The sequence below is a fragment of the Amblyomma mixtum genome, chromosome 6, assembly GCF_055824585.1.
Source record: "Amblyomma mixtum isolate Tamu chromosome 6, ASM5582458v1, whole genome shotgun sequence".
NCBI lineage: Eukaryota > Metazoa > Arthropoda > Arachnida > Ixodida > Ixodidae > Amblyomma > Amblyomma mixtum.
In genome coordinates this window covers 52,149,899-52,169,525 of record NC_143017.1, presented here as the reverse complement: position 1 = coordinate 52,169,525, position 19,627 = coordinate 52,149,899, and the positions used below count along the sequence as shown (strand labels likewise).

The 19,627-nt window shown below is 46.1% G+C and overlaps 1 protein-coding gene and 1 long non-coding RNA gene across 8 annotated transcripts in view; one reads left to right on the top strand and one right to left on the bottom strand.

Annotated features, from left to right (window-relative positions):
* The window catches only part of LOC149339112 (transmembrane protein 245), an 83,855-nt gene that overhangs the window by 39,217 nt on the left and 25,011 nt on the right, over positions 1 to 19,627 (top strand). For 3 of the 5 annotated variants that reach the window (XM_089547928.1, XM_089547926.1, XM_089547929.1), the window contains 2 exons: positions 481 to 629; positions 13,957 to 14,061. In XM_089547928.1, the coding sequence (XP_089404054.1) occupies positions 481 to 629; positions 13,957 to 14,061 (254 nt within the window). The remainder of the gene's footprint in view (positions 1 to 480; positions 630 to 13,956; positions 14,062 to 19,627) is intronic. The other 2 variants (XM_089547930.1, XM_089547927.1) reach the window with 1 other exon arrangement.
* On the bottom strand, positions 7,009 to 12,311 carry LOC149339113 (uncharacterized). Of its 3 annotated transcripts, XR_016283483.1 has the most exons (5): positions 12,119 to 12,279; positions 12,025 to 12,061; positions 10,850 to 11,008; positions 8,465 to 8,619; positions 7,009 to 7,966 (listed from the first exon to the last, which is right to left on the bottom strand). It is a non-coding gene; the product is annotated as an uncharacterized LOC149339113 (long non-coding RNA). The 3 variants fall into 3 exon arrangements; XR_016283482.1 differs by having other exon boundaries at positions 7,009 to 8,619; positions 12,119 to 12,303; XR_016283484.1 differs by lacking the exon at positions 12,025 to 12,061 and having other exon boundaries at positions 7,009 to 8,619; positions 12,119 to 12,311.

Below are 19,627 nucleotides of genomic sequence, written 5' to 3'. Positions count from 1 at the left end.
CGTGCGGCATCGCGTTGCTGCCTCCCCGCTGCCTCTTTGTAGGAAGTGTGAAGGGGTGAAACGGATGCCAGGAGACGCTCATCGCTCTCCGTTCCCGCAAGAAGCGGCGGTTTTCGCTGAGGGGCCGAGTTCCCAGCACTTCCTTGCTCGCTGTAACTGAGTTGTGAAGCCACAGGTGTTCATTGTATCTGAAACGCAATGCCAGTGCCCTATTTCATACTTCAATGGTAGCACCGCCCTCATTCATAATAAGCGAGTATTCTTTATAACTGCAGCCGTTATTAGTGGGCTCGACTGTACTGACAGTATACTGTTTTAGAAGAAACCTAATAATTACAGGTAGGTACCGTATTCCGCTGGACATAAAGAGGGGGCATGTTTTGGCTACGTAGCTTCTACTCCAGTACCAGAAAAAATTATTGCGGAGTGTAGACCAGCTCAACTCTGCTGCGCAGCATGTAACGACGGGTGGCATTGCAGGAAGCCATCTAAACCTGTGGAGCTGCCTGCGGGACCAGACGCGCAACCTGTGCTGGACGTTGCGGAACTGGTATGAAGAGCGCAGCCAGGCCCTCTTCCCGGGTCCCGTTCACGGGCTGCTGCGACTGCTGCGTGAGGGGGACAAGCGGGTGTGTGTTGCTGCTTTGCTTATTTGCCAGTGAGGGCTGTGCTCATGGCAAATAAGCTGGAAGTTGGCTTCTGTCATTGCAGATATATCTGCACCTGCTTCTCAAACAGGACAGATGTGCCTATTTTGTTGGTGGAGACTCTTAAGAGCAGCAGTACTGTTACTGTTCTTTGTTGTCATAATGTGTCTAGAGTAAATGAAGTGCTTTCTTTTTTTGGAAGCTTGAAGTATGTGGAGGCTCTTGTGCGATATGCAGTGGATTACAGGCAGTAGTTGTCTTCTAGTGTCCCTTTGACTATTTGAGACCCAGCAGTCAGATCTCTGGCCATAAACTTAGTGAGCACTGAATCGAAAGCACAGTGCACTTGGGCTAAAGGAGACTGGTGTGAGCTGTGAACTCAAGCAGTCCCCAGACAACACACCTACATCCTAAGGACGTCCTTGGGAAGTCCGCGGCAGGACTTTACGCACATCCCGCGGATGTCCCGAAAAAATCCTGAAAACATCCGAAGTGAAACGCCGAAAGAAGTCCTTCGGATGTCTGACGAGTACATTTTTGGGACCTTCACAGGACTGCAATAGGACGTTACTATTTTTATTTTTTCCTCGGCCAGGACCCAATATAACCTCGTGTCCTTTTCAAAAGTGTCGCTACTGGTGACGCATGACTGACCAAAATACCAGAAGCAGAAGCAGTGCCTCATAGCCGCAACAGAACCAGCTTCAGCTTCTGGCATTTCGGCCAATTGCATATGGCCGAGAGCAATGCTATAGTAAAAATGACACAAAGTTAGAACACAGGCCTGGATTATGCTGCACAGTGATTTAAAACACAAAGCTTTGGCTAAAATAGTTTTATTCAAATATATAGGGCATGCTGATGATCAGGCCGAATGCTGATTCACAGCTGAATTTTATTTTTAATAACAGCACATGAAACAGAACAATTCACATAAAGGAAGCACTAACACAGCTTTAACAGCTCCTCTCAGGCATTTCTCGTTATTGAGAGCAAGGTCATGGATGGTGTGCACGTAGACCTTCCTTCGCAGTGTGTGTAATAGGCTTCATTAATTTTGTTTACCTTGTCTGGTTAGTATTAGCCAAAATTATCACGTTTTCAGACTTGAAGCAGTAGGATTCCAATACAATAAGTAGCCAAGCCAACCCCAGATGCAGAGTTGCAAAATAGAGAGATGCAAAATAACTATACGGCTAAAACAGCAGGTATATACATATAAGTCATGTAAGGTCTAAACAGGCTTCGGGATGATTATCTTGGTCAGAACAAAAAATATTAATTGCACTGCAAAGGGCATGACATTAAAACAAACAGTAGCGGCATACTGTAAGGCATAAATATTACATGACTGTCTTATAAATAATGAACGCAACAAAACACAAATATGCCACTCAGTGCCTCACTGGTCATATGGTGCTCGGCTGCTGACCCAAAACACGCAGGTTCGATCCCAGCCATGGCAGTCCCATTTCGAAGGAGGCGAGAAGTTGAGAGGCCAGTGTACTGTGCGATGTCAGTGCATGCTAGAGGACCCCAGGTAGTCGAAATTATCTGGAGCCCTCCACTATGGCATCCCTTATAGCGTGGGTCGCTTTGGGATGTAAAACGCCAAAAAACCAAACTAAAAACACAAATGCAACTTTTTTTTACTGAAACAATACAAGCATACGCAGCAGAGGTGAAAAAATCTCGATCACACTGCACGTAGCATAGCTAAAATGAGTCAAATTATGTGACTGCAATAAGGTATAGGAACTTATTTATTTAGAATAATCAATGTTCTTAAAACACAAATGACCTTTCTTGCTATAACAGTAATACAACCCAACTACACAGATTAGAGATTAAAATATTAACATAAGCACTATCTGTCAGTGTTGTGTCCCCATATTGCTTTTGTGTGTGTGCGCCCCCTCCTAACGACCACTCAATCCTCCTCCTAACGACACTTGCCCCTCGTCGCACGCTGTCACCCGATGCCCCCCCACGGTGCGCCCCCGCACCCTCCTCCTGTTCTGGGAAGCCACTCCCTCCCGTGGACGCTTCTCAGCTGCCTCCTTTCTTCGGGCGGCCAGTTCGGCTACTGCCTCGGTCGACGCTGGTCGCACCCTCATCGGCTCTAAATAAACGAAGTCTAAAAGTACCGTGTGCGTCTTTCGCTGCATTCAACACAGCGACCGGACACGACAGTGGCGACGAGAAAGTGGATTCGACCCGCGCTACGCAACGCTATTGACAAGCCATGGCTACGCGAGGGTTTCCCAATCAGATACCAGAGTTCAACGGCTCATCGTGGTCATCGTGGGTTGGACGCCTTCAGTTCTACTTTGAAGCTAACAACATCACAGACCCAGCCTTGAAGAGGGCCAACCTGCTGACGCTGTGCGGGGAGCAGACCTACGATACTGTCTGCGCCCTTATTCAGCCAAGCACACCAGCGGCAGTGTCTTACGACGACATCGTAAAAGCGCTGCAAAAGCACTACGACCCAAGGCCATCCGAGGTCTACAGCCGGGCTCGCTTCCAACGACGAGATCAACTGGAAGGAGAAACTGTGAGCGCCTACGTAGCCGCGCTCAAGAAGCTCGCTGCCGACTGCAATTTTGGAACGCTGTCGACAACAGCTACCGGGCAGGAGGGAGACGCAGCTTCTTCTGCTAACACCACCATGCTTCCCTTGGACGTGATGTTACGCGACAGATTTGTGTGCGGACTGAGTGACGAGTCACTGCAGCAGCGCCTGTTCGCTGAGAAGGACCTCACATTCAGCAAAGCTTACGACATCGCCGTTCGAGCGGAGAGCGCCGGTCACCAGCAGAGAGGGATTCGCCGGAACACCGAGCCGGTACACCAGACAAGCAACCAGGTGCGCAAGCCTTCTGTTGTTGTAAAATCGGTCAAAAAGGCACAACGCTGCTGGCGGTGTGACGACCAACACAACCCCCAGGGATGTCGATTCCAGTCAGCCACGTGTAATTTTTGCCACAAGCGAGGGCATATCGAAAGAGCATGCATTACGAAACGGAGACTTGCCAAGATAAAGTCACCTTCCCAGCCTAATCACAGCGTCAACGCCTCAGAGAATACGCCGCTATCTGATCTCCATGGAACAACATCAGCAACACCATCTGTGTTGTACGACCTGAACACCATGAATCTCGGCACGCGACCGAAGATTTTTACAGAAGTAAGCGTACATCACCAGCTGATTAAGTTCGAGGTGGACTCCGGCGCAGCCTGTACTCTGATCAGTGAGGACACGTTCCGAACTTCATGGCCAACTGACGCACCCGCCCTGCAACAAGACGACACGCACCTGCGAACGTGGTCAGGACAGAATCTGCCACTATTGGGCTCTGCCAACGTGCACGTTAACTACAACGGCCAGACCCATACGCTACCTCTGCTTGTTGTGAAGGGCACAGGATCAAGCCTTCTAGGGAGAAACTGGTTTTCTCCACTAGGCGTGATGATATGCAGTAAACATCAAAACGCCGATGCGCTAAGCCGTCTGCCACTCGACGCAACTGTTGACGAACCATTTCCACCAGGAGACGTTCTGATGTTCGAAGCACTGCCAGAACCTCCGCTTACAGCAGGCACAGTTGCAGCATCTACGCAGAAGTGCGCAGCTCTCCGGCTAGTTTACACAGCTGTTCAACAAGGCAACGTGCATAAACTCAAAGGGGACAACTTCGACGCTTACCGCAGGCGAGCTACAGAGTTGAGCACCCATCGCGGCTGCATCATATTTGGGTCCCGAGTTGTGATGCCGAGAGAACTACGCGCACAAGCTATGTCTCTCATCCACGCCGGACATCGGGGCATCGTTGCAATGAAAAAGTGTGCCAGAAGCTACATGTGGTGGCCTGGCATTGACAACGACATCGAAACAGTGGTGCGAGAATGCAAGCCTTGCCAGAGCAGCCGGAGCGCCCCGCCGAAAGCTCCTGTCCCAGAATGGGAAAAGCCAGACACACCATGGCACACACTGCACATTGATTTTGCAGGACCAATTGAGGGCTGCACTTTCCTTGTGGTCGTAGATGCCTACACAAAGTGGCTTGAGATAAGGCAAATGGGACAGACGACTTCGGCAGCAGTCATTGACAACCTCCGATCACTATTTGCAACGTTCGGCCTGCCGCGCAAGATAGTGTCGGACAACGGAACACCGTTTGTGTCTGCGGAGATCCTCAAGTTTTATCGCGACAACGGGATCTCATCAGTTACATCGGCCCCCTACCACCCAGCGACAAACGGACAAGCCGAGCGCTACGTAGCCGAGCTAAAACGCGCCCTTGAAAGAGATCAGACAGGCTCGCTGCAGCGCCGCCTTGCGCGCTTTCTCTTCAAGCAGCACACGACGGTTCAGAGCACAACAGGCGAGACCCCCTCGAAAATGATGTTCGAGCGTGAAATGCGAACCCAGCTCACAGCCATCCTCCCCGAGCCAAAGGCAGAGACGTTCCGGGAAGAAAAAGCAATTCCGCGCTGCGGCACGCTTAATGAGGGGCAGCGCGTCCTCGCCCGACAGTTTCTGAAAAAGCCACGCTGGGAGGAAGCTACAATTGTCAGACGCATAGGCCTGCGCTCTTGGCTCGTCAACATACATGGCACAGTAGCACGCCGACATCTCAACCAGCTGCGTAGATTTACGACGCCGTCTGAGAGCTGTCCGCCAGCGGAGAGAACACGTGCACCATTTTCCCACATAGCCTGGCACCTCTTCCCGGAAGAAGAGACTTCGCCCAGGACAGACCCAGGAGACGCAGCGAACAACAGCCAGCCTACAAGTGTTTCTCCCCCGAGCGCACAAAGCCAGCGCGCCTCCACGCGTGAGCGCCGACCCCCTGCACGATACCAGGCAACTTTCTAAGGGGGAAGGAAGTGTTGTGTCCCCATATTGCTTTTGTGTGTGTGCGCCCCCTCCTAACGACCACTCAATCCTCCTCCTAACGACACTTGCCCCTCGTCGCACGCTGTCACCCGATGCCCCCCCACGGTGCGCCCCCGCACCCTCCTCCTGTTCTGGGAAGCCACTCCCTCCCGTGGACGCTTCTCAGCTGCCTCCTTTCTTCGGGCGGCCAGTTCGGCTACTGCCTCGGTCGACGCTGGTCGCACCCTCATCGGCTCTAAATAAACGAAGTCTAAAAGTACCGTGTGCGTCTTTCGCTGCATTCAACACAGCGACCGGACACGACAGTCAGGATCAAATTTCAGCAAGCAGGCAACTAGAGACAAAAGCAGGTATATAGCTGTGCATAAGTAGTAGGTGGCCTTCAAGGCAATTAGCCGACATAAACAACAACAACAAGGCAAGATAAACATTTCAGTCAAGCTGCATGTCGAATGACTAAAATAAGACATGTTGTCTGACTGCTACAAGGTACAGGAACTATGCTTGTCTCACTCAAAACAATAAAGATTATTAAATCACAAATGAGCCTTTTTTTGCTATAACAGCAATAAATGCACACAGATCAGAGGTTAAAATATTGACACAAGCACTACCATTCAGACTCACATTTCAGCAAGCACAGGACTAGAAATAAAAAGCACGTATAAGTGTGCATAAGGAGTAGATGGGCTTTAAAGGGCCCGTGCCCACCCCAGCGCAGCAGACACTCTCTACCTCTCTTTGAGCGAGCCTCCTCTCCTTCCATTCCCTCCTCGAAATTCTTCTCTCCCGCTCCTCGTCGAGTAGGCTCGGCAAGGCAAAATCACCCCTTCCTTCTCCGGTGTAAGCCGGAGGCGTGGTGTCTGTGGAGTGCGTCACAGGGCGACGTCATGGCCCCGCCTTCAATAGAATTCTTTTCTTGGTTTTTGCATTTTCTCCGCACACTGAACGATCGAGAGGCGCGATCGGCTCGACCACCTAGACTTGTTAGCGAGCGCATCCTTTCATACATCTGTTTGTCATTCCCAGTTAACGAGCCACCTTTTCATTTTCTTTTAGGCCTCCCCACCGTTTCACGAGCGGAGGGGCGGAAGTCGGTTGTGTTCGAAACACACGGCGAAGCGCGGACCCGGCAACCGCCCGTTTGCTTTTCTCCATGCGTGTTTGTGTTCTGTGTGTTTGTGTCTTTTCTCCGCTCCAAAGCATATGTCATTCATTGGAGTCAAGGCGTACGCAAGATGCACGAAAGATAAGCGGTGTGTGTGCGGAGCGGTCAAGTGGGCGAGCGAGGGAAAGGCTCTGCTGCACTACTAATTAAAACCTTGTTTTGGGGGGCTCGCATAGAAGAAAAGAAACTGAGAAGGAGCGCGCACGCAGAGCGTCTCGTGACGTGATCACGGCGGGGGGGGGGGGGGGGGGGGGGCGAATTAACTCCCTCAGTTTTACTATTTTTTTACTTTTTATGGCTAGGGTTCAAGGCTGTCGCCGCACGCTCCCTCCGCAGTTTATTTTTTTTTTTTGTTCCTTCATGCGTGTTTGTAGGCATGAGCCAGAACAGAAGGCGCTGCGGAAAGCCTTGTGCAGACGACGCGACGCCAAGGCTACGCCCAACCTTCTCCCGTCAGTCAGAACGATGCACCAATGGAGTGCCTTTAGCGAAAGTAGCCCCCTTTGACGTCAGCGGGGTGCAGAGTAGTGGGCCGGGCCCATTTTTGAAGGAAGGAAAGAACGAACGGGCTTTGATTTGAATTTTCGCAGCTTTTCGCGGCGCGCATGGCTCTAGTATTTTGCAGAGGTTATCTTCGATGCCTCATCTATGCAGTGGGCTTGTTTTTCAAAAATGTCCGGACCCTGGGCAGTGGCCCTTTAAGGCAACTAGCACGGCCAGAAGAAAAAAATCTAAAACACGCTGCATATAGTATGATATTAACATTAACAAGTTATAAGACCGCTACAAGCCACAGGAACTATGGTCGTCTCTTACATAGACGATAAAAGTCATTAAAATCCACATATCCTCTTTTTTTGCTGGAACAGCAATGCAAACGCACTATGGGGGTGAAAAATAACTCTAGTAGTAGGAGTCAGGAACAAATTTACACAAGCATAGTGGGACTAGAGACCAAAACAGCAAGTATAGCTCGATACAAGCAAATTTCAGATGGGCAACAAAATGCCCAGCTTGGTCAGAGAAAAAAAAAATTGTTCATGCACAAAGCATCGCATTTCTAGACACTTAAGTAAACTACAACTGCTAGGTATCAATAAAGTGACACGTTTTTAAGATATTGCTTGGCTTCTCATTCTAGGCAGTCTTCTTTTCGGTTCTGCTATAGCGTCATCGAAAAGAAGAGTCGTGTATACATATAAAGCAGAAATCCTGCCACCTGGGCCAATGCTGAAATAGGCTGCCTTGCTGGAAGGAAGACAAAAAAGACCCAATACATATAGACACTTCTTTCAGTTCACCTTTTTTTAAATCACTGACTGCATTTGAAAAAAAAAAAAAAACTTGCAGCACAATATACAAATTGCAGCACCTTCACATGGTGTTGGCACCAAATGGTACTTGCGGCAAGGAATTAATCCTTGAACAAGTAAATGTACATACTTCCAGGAGTAAAACCACCACAAACAGACGGCCAAGTAAAGAGAGGTGCGTGAGGACTTAGCAGGCTACGAATACCCAAGTTAACTTAAAGATACATTTCATGATTCTACCTAACTACACAGGCTGATATGCAGAAGTTTTCACAGTATATATTGAAATAATCTACTGAATTCTGTGCTCTCTCAAAATCAATCACCTCTCAGCACAATGTCACAGGAAAAATATCAACAGTTTCGAATGAAAAATCCTCGACCCAAGATGTTAATATCAACAAAAAATGTAGCACACTAGCAACACACTCACCATTCAGTTTTGCTCAGGAGCACAGCTTTGTTCGCCAGTTTTCTTGCGCATTACCCGTTCAGTTGCATGCTGAAACAATGACATGGCTGCCTTTTCGATTTCTTTCAGCGTAGTTTGCTGTGCCCGAGTTGAGGTCTGCTGGTCGGTTAGGCAACCTATATATGAATGAGAGTATATATGTTATGTATTTTTTATAAAAAGATATATCTCACCTCTAAAAATTTTTGTACCCAAACTTTACTGCATTTCCTTAATTTTGAACCAGCAGGCAAAGGGCATGGGCTTGAGTAACAAAGGATGGCATATTTCAACACATCTTATTACCAATTCCATTGCTGGACCAAGCCTTCTGTGCAGGCAGTGTGAAAACAATCCCAAATGCACGCTATGAAAGCTGTAATTCTAGCTTGTTCCAACCTGTGGTAACATTCATGGCACTGCAGCAATGAGTCAATGAACCAGATGACAACAAAAATCCATGTGGCTAGTTGTGAAGTGCGTGAATGTGCAGATTGAAAATAAACAAGGAAAATTTGGCATTTTTTTTTCGAAGCAATATCACTGGTCTTGACGCAATCCTACCAAGACCTACAAATTCAATTATAAACACTTAATGTAGATATTGATTCTGTGATCTGATTTATATTCGAAGTCTTAAAGGGATATAGACATAGTGTTTTGGGGTGTTCATTTTTCTGCTTTTAATGAGACGTAAAAGCCCACTAATCATGGAAATGAGCTTAAATATCTAGTCCACAGTGTGAACAGTTAAACTGTTTTATATGAGTACTTTTGGTCTCTGTCAGGTAAATGCCAGTGCTGGAGTCCATTATGGCCAACGTTTTTAGATCCTTTTCAGTTTGCAAGCTCCCCCGCGCCGCGCCCGAGAAAGCGGCCCCTGTCCGCTTCCACTCACCACGCGGCGCTTCTGTCGCTGTCGGCCCGGAGGCGCCGGAGCGCTCGCGCTTGGCAGTTGCTGTGACAGCCTGTTCTCATCCGCGATAACATTGGGAGCGAACACGTCGAACTCAAATTTGCTGTACTTTTGGAGCTGTCACGTTGAAACTTCAGCCTCATGGTTAAAGAAATGTTTCGCCTGACTAGTAAGGGTGAGATAAAGAGCAGAATGATGCCAGTTCGCAAAAAACCAATCGTTTGCATTGCGATTTATCGCATCACGTTTGCAACGTTTAGCGCTGATGATATGCGTATGTTGGAGTAGAGCTATCAATATTTCTTCGGGAGAATGCACGAAACATTAATGAAAGGATAAAACTAGCGATGTTCCGCTTCTAGATCAGTCACGAAATTCCGCGCTATATTATCAACGAAGCACCGCACATGCGAGCAGCATTTTGCAGGTTCTTTAGAATTCCAATTTCAGAGAACACAAGTATAAATGCAGACACACTTAGCTGGATGCAGGGAGGGAATAACTATAGAAGAGCTTTTTATTTGCAATGATAGCACAGACAGGAGCAGCGTACTGCACTTTCATTTTTAGAATGTTAATTTCATTGAACACAGACAAGCATTAAATGCAGACACACTAAGTCGGAAGCACGGAGGGAATGGCTACTTGAAGGCGAGCTTTTTTATTTGCAATGGCAATATTTCTCTGTTCTCTAGCCGATGGTTCACATCTCTCGCCTAGAAGTTGATGCGTGTCACTATGACAAAATGCAGCACTTGGCATGTAAAAGTGGCCATATGCTCTGCACATCCAAGCCGAACAAGGTTTTGCAATTCAAGCTCGTCTAGCAGCTCCCAAAAAACGTCCCTTTCAAAAACGGGACCTTCCTTCAAAGAAATCGGGATTGCTTTGTTTACAATGTTGGTAAACTCTAGCATCTTTTTGGTGGGATGCTTTAAGCACCCTTGCTTGAAGCTTTTGTATACTGTAAGATAAGCGTCACTGCCAACAACTGGCACAGGACAGCTGATATCTTCCATGCTGATATCTGCTGGCTGCTCCAAATCAGGCGGCGGTGACCATGGCGTAGACGCGAAGGGCCACGCTGGTCGGGCAAACAGCGTGGCGAGCGCCACCGCACGGAAGGAAACGGAAAGGCGACAATCCGCGCACCGCAGCTTTCAAACTGAAAGGGATCTAAAAACGTTGATTATGGCATCATGTGATGGCATGGTTAGGACTTACCCCATGTTTTGCTAGTGACTCTGCCAACCAGTCCAAATATAGATGATTGATGTCAGCATTGGCTAACAGCTCCTCTGTCAATGATTTTTGGCATGTGGAATCGGTGAATTTTTGGAATAGTAAAACCCTTTGTGCCCAGGACACAGATCGGATCCCTTATTTGAGTTTAAAATTTTATATCTGTGCTCCTTTAAGATTTGAAATAGCTTCCTCCAAATAATACTTACTACACATGATTTTGCATATATTCAGCTCACAGAGCCTGTTCTTCCCTTGGTGCCATACCAGCTGTAGCTAGGAGCCAGTTCAGATGTTAGAATACTTCGCAGAATGCGAGATGTCTTTTCTCTTGCAGTGTCTCCATCTTGCACAGTCATGTGATTTCTCTAGATCAAAACAGAATTAGGTTCGAAATCAGACCAAGAAAATAAAATCAGGATTTCTCAAGTTAACAGTGGGGAACTCTATTGCTATAGTCAGTTTTTACCATACTGAAGGCAGCTGGCATGCTGTTGTGAAGTATCTCTAGGTGGTACAATTAAACATGCATATGCCCTCCATTATAAGTCCTCCATATGACACAGGGGCAGATTTGGCCCTTGCCAACAAAAAATTCATATGTAAAAACATGCATGACCTCATTTTTTGGATGAAAAACGCCCAAACAATACATATAGTTCAAATGAAATTGCAATAGTTCTCTTCAATACTATATATATCTAGGTTACAAACCAATCAAAGAAAATCTGTGCGCATGCAACAGTTATAAACAGAATACAAAATTAAAACAACCCCGCCCCGGCTCAGTGGTTACTGCGCTCGGCTGCTGTCCCGAAAGATGAGGGTTCGATCCACGCCGCGGCGGCCGAATTTCGTTGGAGGTGAAATTCTAGAGGCCCGTGTACTGTGCGATGTCAGTGCCCGTTAAAGAACCCCAGGTGGTAGAAATTTCCGAAGCCCTTCACTACGGCGTCCCTCAGAGCCTGAGTTGCTTTGGGACGTTCAACCCGAACAAACCAATAAACCAAATCAAAATTAAAACAGGAACTTTAGGCGCACATTCAGTCGAATGTTGAAGGCACGGAACATGCGACGAGCTAGGATCTAGTTGTTCTTGCGGCTTTGCAGCAGCACACGGATCAGATTAATAAGGGTCGTATGGAACACCATCGCCAGTAGCCGACGCTATTAACTCGATATCACGACGTGCCTCTCGGCGTGCACGCCTGTAAGCAGTACTCCTCGACACCGTAGCCATTATGCTGTCACCAGTAAGCTTCTGCTCATGTTGAGCCAGCATCAGTGACACTGAACTTTAATACCACCGCTAAAATTACTTCAAAAGCTAGAAATCACGCTACACGGCTCACACACCAGGCAAGGACTACCGACTGCCACTTACTTTAACTTGCCGCATGTGCCATCCGTGTTTCCCGCCGCTGGAAAAAAATACACTCGTTACGCAACTAACATACAGTAGGAACGTCAATAATTACCTGAAATGTTGGTCCAAAAAACGGAAAACGGGCTAATACACGCCTCAATCCACCAAGCTAAGCAAATATAACTTGCATTCCATGCTTGCATTGTTTCAGTGCCATGGTGCGATGACGATGGTGGTGTCATTGAGCTAATGAGCAAAGAGGCTTTTTATGCAACATGCACCTAAGACAAAAATAAAACTGTGATCCTAAATAAAATAAAAAGTAACTGCAAAAAAGGATGTGTGTTATTAATTTTTATGATTACTGCTTTAAGAGCACGAACAGGTGGCCAGTTGTTTTTGCTGTGGTGTCACTGACGTCGTCAGTGGCTGTTATGGTCGGAAGGCGGGAATTACAGTTGGCGTCAAGGTGGTTATAGCCATGGTTATAGCGCCGTGTTGTCTGTTTTTCTGTGTCCTCGTCTCTTTGCGCTACGTTTATTAACCTTTCAAGGTGGTTATGTTGTGAGCTTGTAGGAGAAGATTGTGTAAGCACACCCTCGATAGCTATAACAAAACGAGAATTAGACTATATGAGCCAGGTTCAGATATGTCGCCCTGCCCTAATTTCGAAGTTTTAAAGTTTAGGGTTTCTGTATTCAGCTAATGGCCCTTTTGGAATTGCTTATTTTCGTCCTGCTTTTAACGTTTTTTTTTTGGCTCTTTCAAAAAATAAGTACTGGGTTATGTATTACTTGGTGACACCTTGTGCTTATAAATCGCATGGATTATTGTTTACTTGTTCCAAACAGCTGTATCAAGCGCGCTAGCCAAAGACGTCGGAAAAGGACAGTGGAGAGTGCCACTCGAGCGCTCATGAGAAGTGTATGGCCATCTGCACGATTCAGACCCTATGAACATAAACACTTCCTTATAACATCCGATCTGCGACTGTTTTCGGCATGATCACACCGCGGCTTTTATACGGACGTCATGTCCGTATAACGTTCGAGCCGCGACTGTTTCCGGGGTAATCCCAGTGCGGTCTTCATACGGATGTCCCAGGGACGTCCTGTTAGGGATGTGGGATGTGCGTACATTTTTGGGACCTCCTACGGATGTTTGGTGTTGTCTGGGTTGTTGCGAAGTAGCCATTGCAACTAGTTGCGGGCTAGTTGGTGGTTCGTACTTTTATGCCTATTGCAACCGTGCGAATGACAAGGGACTAAGAAAGAAACAAACTGGACGAACACAGATAAGTGCTCCATCCTGTCTGTTTTTTTTTTTCATCCCTTGTCGTTCACGCGGTCTGTTTTTTTTTTCATCCCTTGTCGTTCACGCAGTCACAATGTCCATATGAGAGATAGCATAAGGTGTTTTACAACGGTTGCTGTTGTGCTTGCTTCAGCGTAATTCTAGAATGACGATTCCAGTCGCAGCTTTCGGGCCACTTTAATTGCAGATGTGCACCACATGTTTGTTTTGGTAGCCTGTAATGAAGTTAGAGATTTCTTATTACACATTTAGATTGAGCTCTCAATTTTTTTTGCATCGAGGTGTGCGTTGGGTTGTACTTTGCTATATGTGTATTGACCCCATCATCATATCCCGGTGCTATGGGTTGAACGAGTTTAAGCATGCTTATCATCATTATGCAGTCATTAGAAGATGCAGTCATGCAGTCATTTGATAAGATGTGCTGTCTTATCCTAAAAGGTGTCACTGTTTTGTGTGCTGTCTTGTGTCTTATCCTAAAAGGTGTCACTGTTTTGTGTGACTTGATCATTGCAAGGAAAGCAGGCGTCATGTTCTTCACTGCTCAGTCTTTGATTACAGTTCTGACACTGGCAAGGGTTGCACAGTTTCTGCGGAAATTCCAACTCTTCTTTTGTGAACATGCTCTCCCTGCAGATGGTGTCTGTGCTGAAGACGTCGATCGACTCGCTCACCACCATTGGCATCTTGCTGCTGGTGTTCCTCATGGCCACCGTGGGCACCATCTTCCTTGCTCTGCAGGTGTGTGTCTGCACCCTGCTCTTCCCCCTTTTTTTTTCATTTCTCCTCTCTCTTCTCGGGAGAAAAGGTGGGGGAGCATGGGGGGGGGGCGGGGGGGTTGTGCCAGATCTTGCACTTAGGCAACACTTGTTGCTGCATTAAGATATTTTTTGGCACGATAGTTGGTTTCGGAAGCATCATGGAGCATATATCGTGACACGAGGCACACTGTGAAGGAAGAACAGTACGTAGCACAGTGTGTCATCTAGTGTTAATCTTTTCGTCAGTGTGTGTCTCGCATTGTGCTGTACACGTCATGATAATTGCTTCTAGGCTAGTTTATTTGAATCATGAAGAAACGTGGTGTGGGCTCTCCGGATGCAAACAAACAGGACAAGAAAAAGGTTGAATGGGAACTAAGCACAGGAAGGAACATGAATGAAAGATCCAGCTGTAGGAGTAACGCAGCTCAAAACCACTTGTTGCGGGGTGTGTTTGTTCAGATTGAAAGTAAGTGCATCAGTGCAAATCTTTTGGACAGAAACTAGAAAGGGAAAAAAAATTCAGCACACACACTCAGGACTGTGTACATGTGGGAATGCAAAAGCATTTCTGTCCTTGGGTGACCTCCCCCCACGCATGTACGCACCCACACACACACGCAGGCATAAAGAGCCTGGGAAGGCATAGAATTGAAGGTGCATATGTCATCGGTTTGAATCCCTGTCGCAAGCTAGCCTCCAACTTGACTAGCACATGTAAGCAATGTACAATGAGAAATTGTATGACACCCCCGGAACGCTATACGAGAAACGTTTACGAGTGTTGGGAAAACTGGTGCCACATTGAGGTCTGCCAGTGGGGAGTATATATAGACGAACAACATGTATAGGATTGAATGAAGTGGTGATGCTCGGCTTGCTGTGTGGGTCATAAGACCGCTTGATGATGTCACCCTATCTTTCTTGCCATTGCTGGGATTTTCTGTACCATCTGCAAGTACACAGACACACACACACTTGCCGCTGGCTTTTCTCTTTTCTCATAATGGGACTAATTTAATTAAGCTTTTGCATTAAGATCGCCTCTTTCACCTATTTTCCTTTCCTCTTGTTGCCTCTTCCAAGAACTCAGGCTAGTTGTTTCTTTCTGATTTTGCACAGTTTTGTGGAAGAACATGTAATGGAGTCTATGAGTGTGCTTTGAGGAGAGTGTGGAGAGCCTTGCCATCCACTGCCCCACTGGCCTTTTTAAGGAGGCAAGAATCTGGCCCCATAGTCATGTTCCTCACTTGCAAAACATTGAGACGTTGCAGCACAAAAGATGTATACACAAAGTTTATGTGCTTCTAATCTGCACACAACCAGGAAATTTGTTTTCTTTAATATTTCTAATAAGGTACTTATGCTTAAAAATATTTTAAGAGATACAATAGGCTTAGGTCAACAACAGGCCTCATTATCACTTTCAGTCAATGCTTTTTTTTCTATTTCTTGTGCAAGGTACTGCAATATGTATAAGAAGTGCTCTTGCTAAAGAAAACTGAAATAAACACTCATTTTATATCATAATGTCCTGCACAGGTGCTTTGTTCATGTAACAAAATCCCCAGTGGCCATAGTTGATTATTTATGCAACATGTTGTATAATATGCATGCCTATATCTCGAGGAGCGGGTGCCATGCTTGGTTCATTTTACACTGAAGCTGCAGACGGGATAAATTCCTCCTTTCATCAGTGGCGAAGGTTGCACTTGTATCGGTTGTGTGACCATTCCCTATGCTGTATTCTACCAGAGCTTTTGACAGAACTTGTCCTTTCAACTTGTAGCACCGATAGATTAATTGGTCCAATAAGCGTACTGGCCCACGAGATTTGGTATCGGGCAGTAAAACAAGGACAAAGGCAGAGGTTTTGAATAATTATTTTGCTTCATTTGGAAAATTTTCCCCGCCTTCACGGCACACGTGATCAGCACAGACAACTTTCTGTTTAGAAGCTGCGTCGCCTTGTCAACTCTCATGCCACTCCTGCTCCAAATGTGGTAGTGTCTGAAAAAAGCTGCTTGAGAAAAGACATGTTTAGAAAGAATCACTAACACTGTGCTACTGTAGTTTCATGAGAAATAATAGTCTTCAAAAAAAAAAAGGCATTCAAGTAAGAATCACACGTGTCTTGAGGATCCAGATAGGAACAGGCAAAGCATGACACTTCAGCCATGGCCTTCAGTATTTTTGCAACTCTGTGAATGTGTGTGAGCCACTTGCATGTCGAGCACTATGAAAGCATGCCCATTTAGCCAAAATGCACATGGTACTAAAGGCAATGCCCTCACTATGTCTCATTCGATGGGCACTGACGACACTGTTCCTCAGAAAAATGAGCAAGTGCACAGCCTTCAGGTGATGACTCTTGTGGTAACCGCTGGTGTTGTCAGTAAGACTACAGGCTGAAGTAACCAGACCTGCCACTCAGTGGCACACACAGCTCTTCTGGGATGTTGCTTAGAACAGAGCGGTGCCCTGCAGTAGCAGGGCACTAGAAGCCATTGCTTACATGTGCTCGAGCTTAGGTTGGGTGTAATAGCAATGCAGTCAGTAGCCTTGCAATAAAGGAGGTAGCTGAAGTGCTGGACGCATAATGATCACAGGATCATTAATAATGATTATTATGCTTCCTGTGCATAATAAGCACAGGACGCATAATGATCAGCTTTGAGCGCTGCCTTGGACGATATGAAAGTGTGCACAACTAAGCAGCCAAACACGGCTACTGATGCATGTTATCAGACATAATGCTACAGAATTACGAGAAGGCTGCAGCACAAGCTTGTGGTCTCCAGTAGTCAGCGAACAATACTAATGTTTGTCATGCCAAAATAGCATGGAGATGTGGGGCTACGGATATTAAAGATGCTTATGCCTTAAAAGTCTGCTTCCATTCCTCTGTCTTTAAAATCCGTGCCATAACAAGCACAGATATGCCTCAGACATTACTCAACAGCTAAAGGACAGCGCAATTTAGAGTAATGACAGAGAAAGCGAACTGCTAGAACTTCCGTTGTCACATAGTTGCCCCCATGTTGCATGTAAAAAATGTAAAGCCTTCAAGAAAAAGAAAATAAAGAAATATTGAATAGCTTTTTAAGTGTACTGAAATTGTGTTTTTAAACAGCAACATTACCAAAATTTCTTTCACAGTCTGCGTAAGATCATGCCTGCAGCTGACACATTCTTCATTCATGATACAAAGACAGTATTGTAGTCGGCATCAATACAACACCTGCAGCATTTGCTGTCGGAGATCAGAAACGCACACTCTGCCTCATGGCAAACTGCCACAGCAAGTAAATTTACTCTGTACACGCGTGAGCTGGTTTATCATGAAATGGCTCTGCTGCGAAGATGCCTCGCAAATATACAGCTGTTAGTTTTCAAAACAAAATGCACGACCGGTTTGGTTAGCAGCTGCCCATATCATGAAAGAACTGAGCCATGGGAGGTGCAGATTCAGTTTCTTTGAGCAACTGGTCTTCTGCCATTGTTTACACTTGTGTAATTTATCCTTCTTGCTTTGATAGTAACTGCTAGCGCTTATAGTATATGGTAATCCCCTGTGTGCATTGATGATTCTGGGGCAGCAACAATAAAGCAGCTAAAGCTGGCAAGATAATGAGGCCTATTTGAAACTCCGACGTAAGGGCGGGCAAAATTTTTGACTTCAGATGAAGAGTCACTGGATTATTAGCTGCGATGGTCTTCACTGGCTTGCTGCACTGGCAGCATTGGCACCCACTTGCATCATTGTTCAGCTTCCCTGGTGTTGGCTCAAAATAAGCTGTTACAGTTCTGCAGTGGGTGTAGTCAGGCTGATGATGATGATTTTGTCTTGCCAGAATTTGTCATACCATGTAGTCCATTCAAATCTGTGCAGATCTGTTGTGCAAAATGCAATCGCACCATTCTTACTGATGATAACTTTTTAAGTTGTCCTTTTAAGACCGAATTAGCGTGAAAACGCTACCTGTTTGCCGCATCAGGAAACACATGTTAGCACAAGTGGTGACATGGGCTAGACTTTGGAATGTTTGCTTTTGGCTTCCAGAGGCTCAAAACCTATAGGGTGAAAGGGCTGCATTTGGCCGCGTTTTCAAGCTCACATGCCATAACATGCGTCATTAGCTGCTAGCTATTATTATTGTCATAAACTTTTTATAAACAATTGTAATCTCTCCACTCGGCTCCCAGGAGTGTGGCCGAACAACGAGAATATGCATCGTCTGCTGCGCGAGAAAACAGTCCGCATACTTTGCCTGTGATAAAAACACTTATCTTCATGAATGATAAGCTTCTCACCTTCATGATACGAGGCCATGCCAATACCTATATATTTCACTTGCACCTTGATAATGTTGCCCAGTGCGGTTTTTGCTTGGAAGATCGTGGTGCACATCTGAAACAGGTACCACCAGTTTTTTTAATGCTCATCTGCTACCTACATCTTGGAGAACTGTGGTGTGAAAGAGTGCAGTTTGCATACCACATCTTTTGTCTAAGGGATGAGGTGAAGGTAGCTGTGCATCTTTTGTACTCTGATTAAAAGATGGCAATTAATTTCGCATTTGGTGCGTATGAAAACAATTAAGGAAAAAAAATCTGGTTTTTCTGTTGCGTGTTATGAAGGCACATATATATGCGTTCACACACGTCCATATGTGAATGGTTGTATTAGTCAAATATGCCCAATAAGGATATTTGTGAACAGGACCAGCGGCTACAGGTTTTTTGACTAATGCATCCAGCAGACTCTGTGTTTGGCCAACAGCTAGTGGCATATTGGGCCGATAGACATTTCTGTAAGTACAATAGGGAGTCAAATAAAACTGATTGAATTCAAATAGGACTCGTATAAAACGAGTAAGAATTTTGTATTGGACCAATACAAATCCTTATAGGACATTTTTGCTATGCACTCTTTTTGTTGAACTTTTTGGTTTTGCCATCGAAATTTCTACTCAGCCTTTGCTCAAAATCATACGCCCAGCACTAAGGTATTTTGCATTTTTAATGCATTCGCAACTCTGACTATCCAATGATGGAGCTTGCTTGCAAAAACATGGCAGATTCGAATGTCATATAGTTAGTGACTTATCCACTTTGGGTGTTCAAAGAATGCACATTATCTGTAATTGCTACTCAAGTGGTGTGAACGTGGTCTGCTTATGCTGGGCCAGTATTAAAACTGAGCCCTTGGCTCACGGGACAAAGCTGTGCCATGTCTAGGCTCTGCCAGACATAGGAATAATACTGGGTCCCTCATGTTGCTCCACCTACCAGTGACCCATAGGGTTCCTGTCATTGCTGGGAACTCTGAATGGTGCATCTTCTGGGCAGGCATTTAGCTTTTCACTCATGAAACGCTTGTGCATGATGATGACAATGTTAATTGCAGTGTGTCATCTGCCACCTCAGCGTGTCATATCGCCAGGAGCAACAACAGGCCTTCGAAGACATCCACACTCGTCTGCAAAGTACGCCCATCCTTGGCCACTTCGACGTGTCAGCCGACACTGAACTGCACACAGACG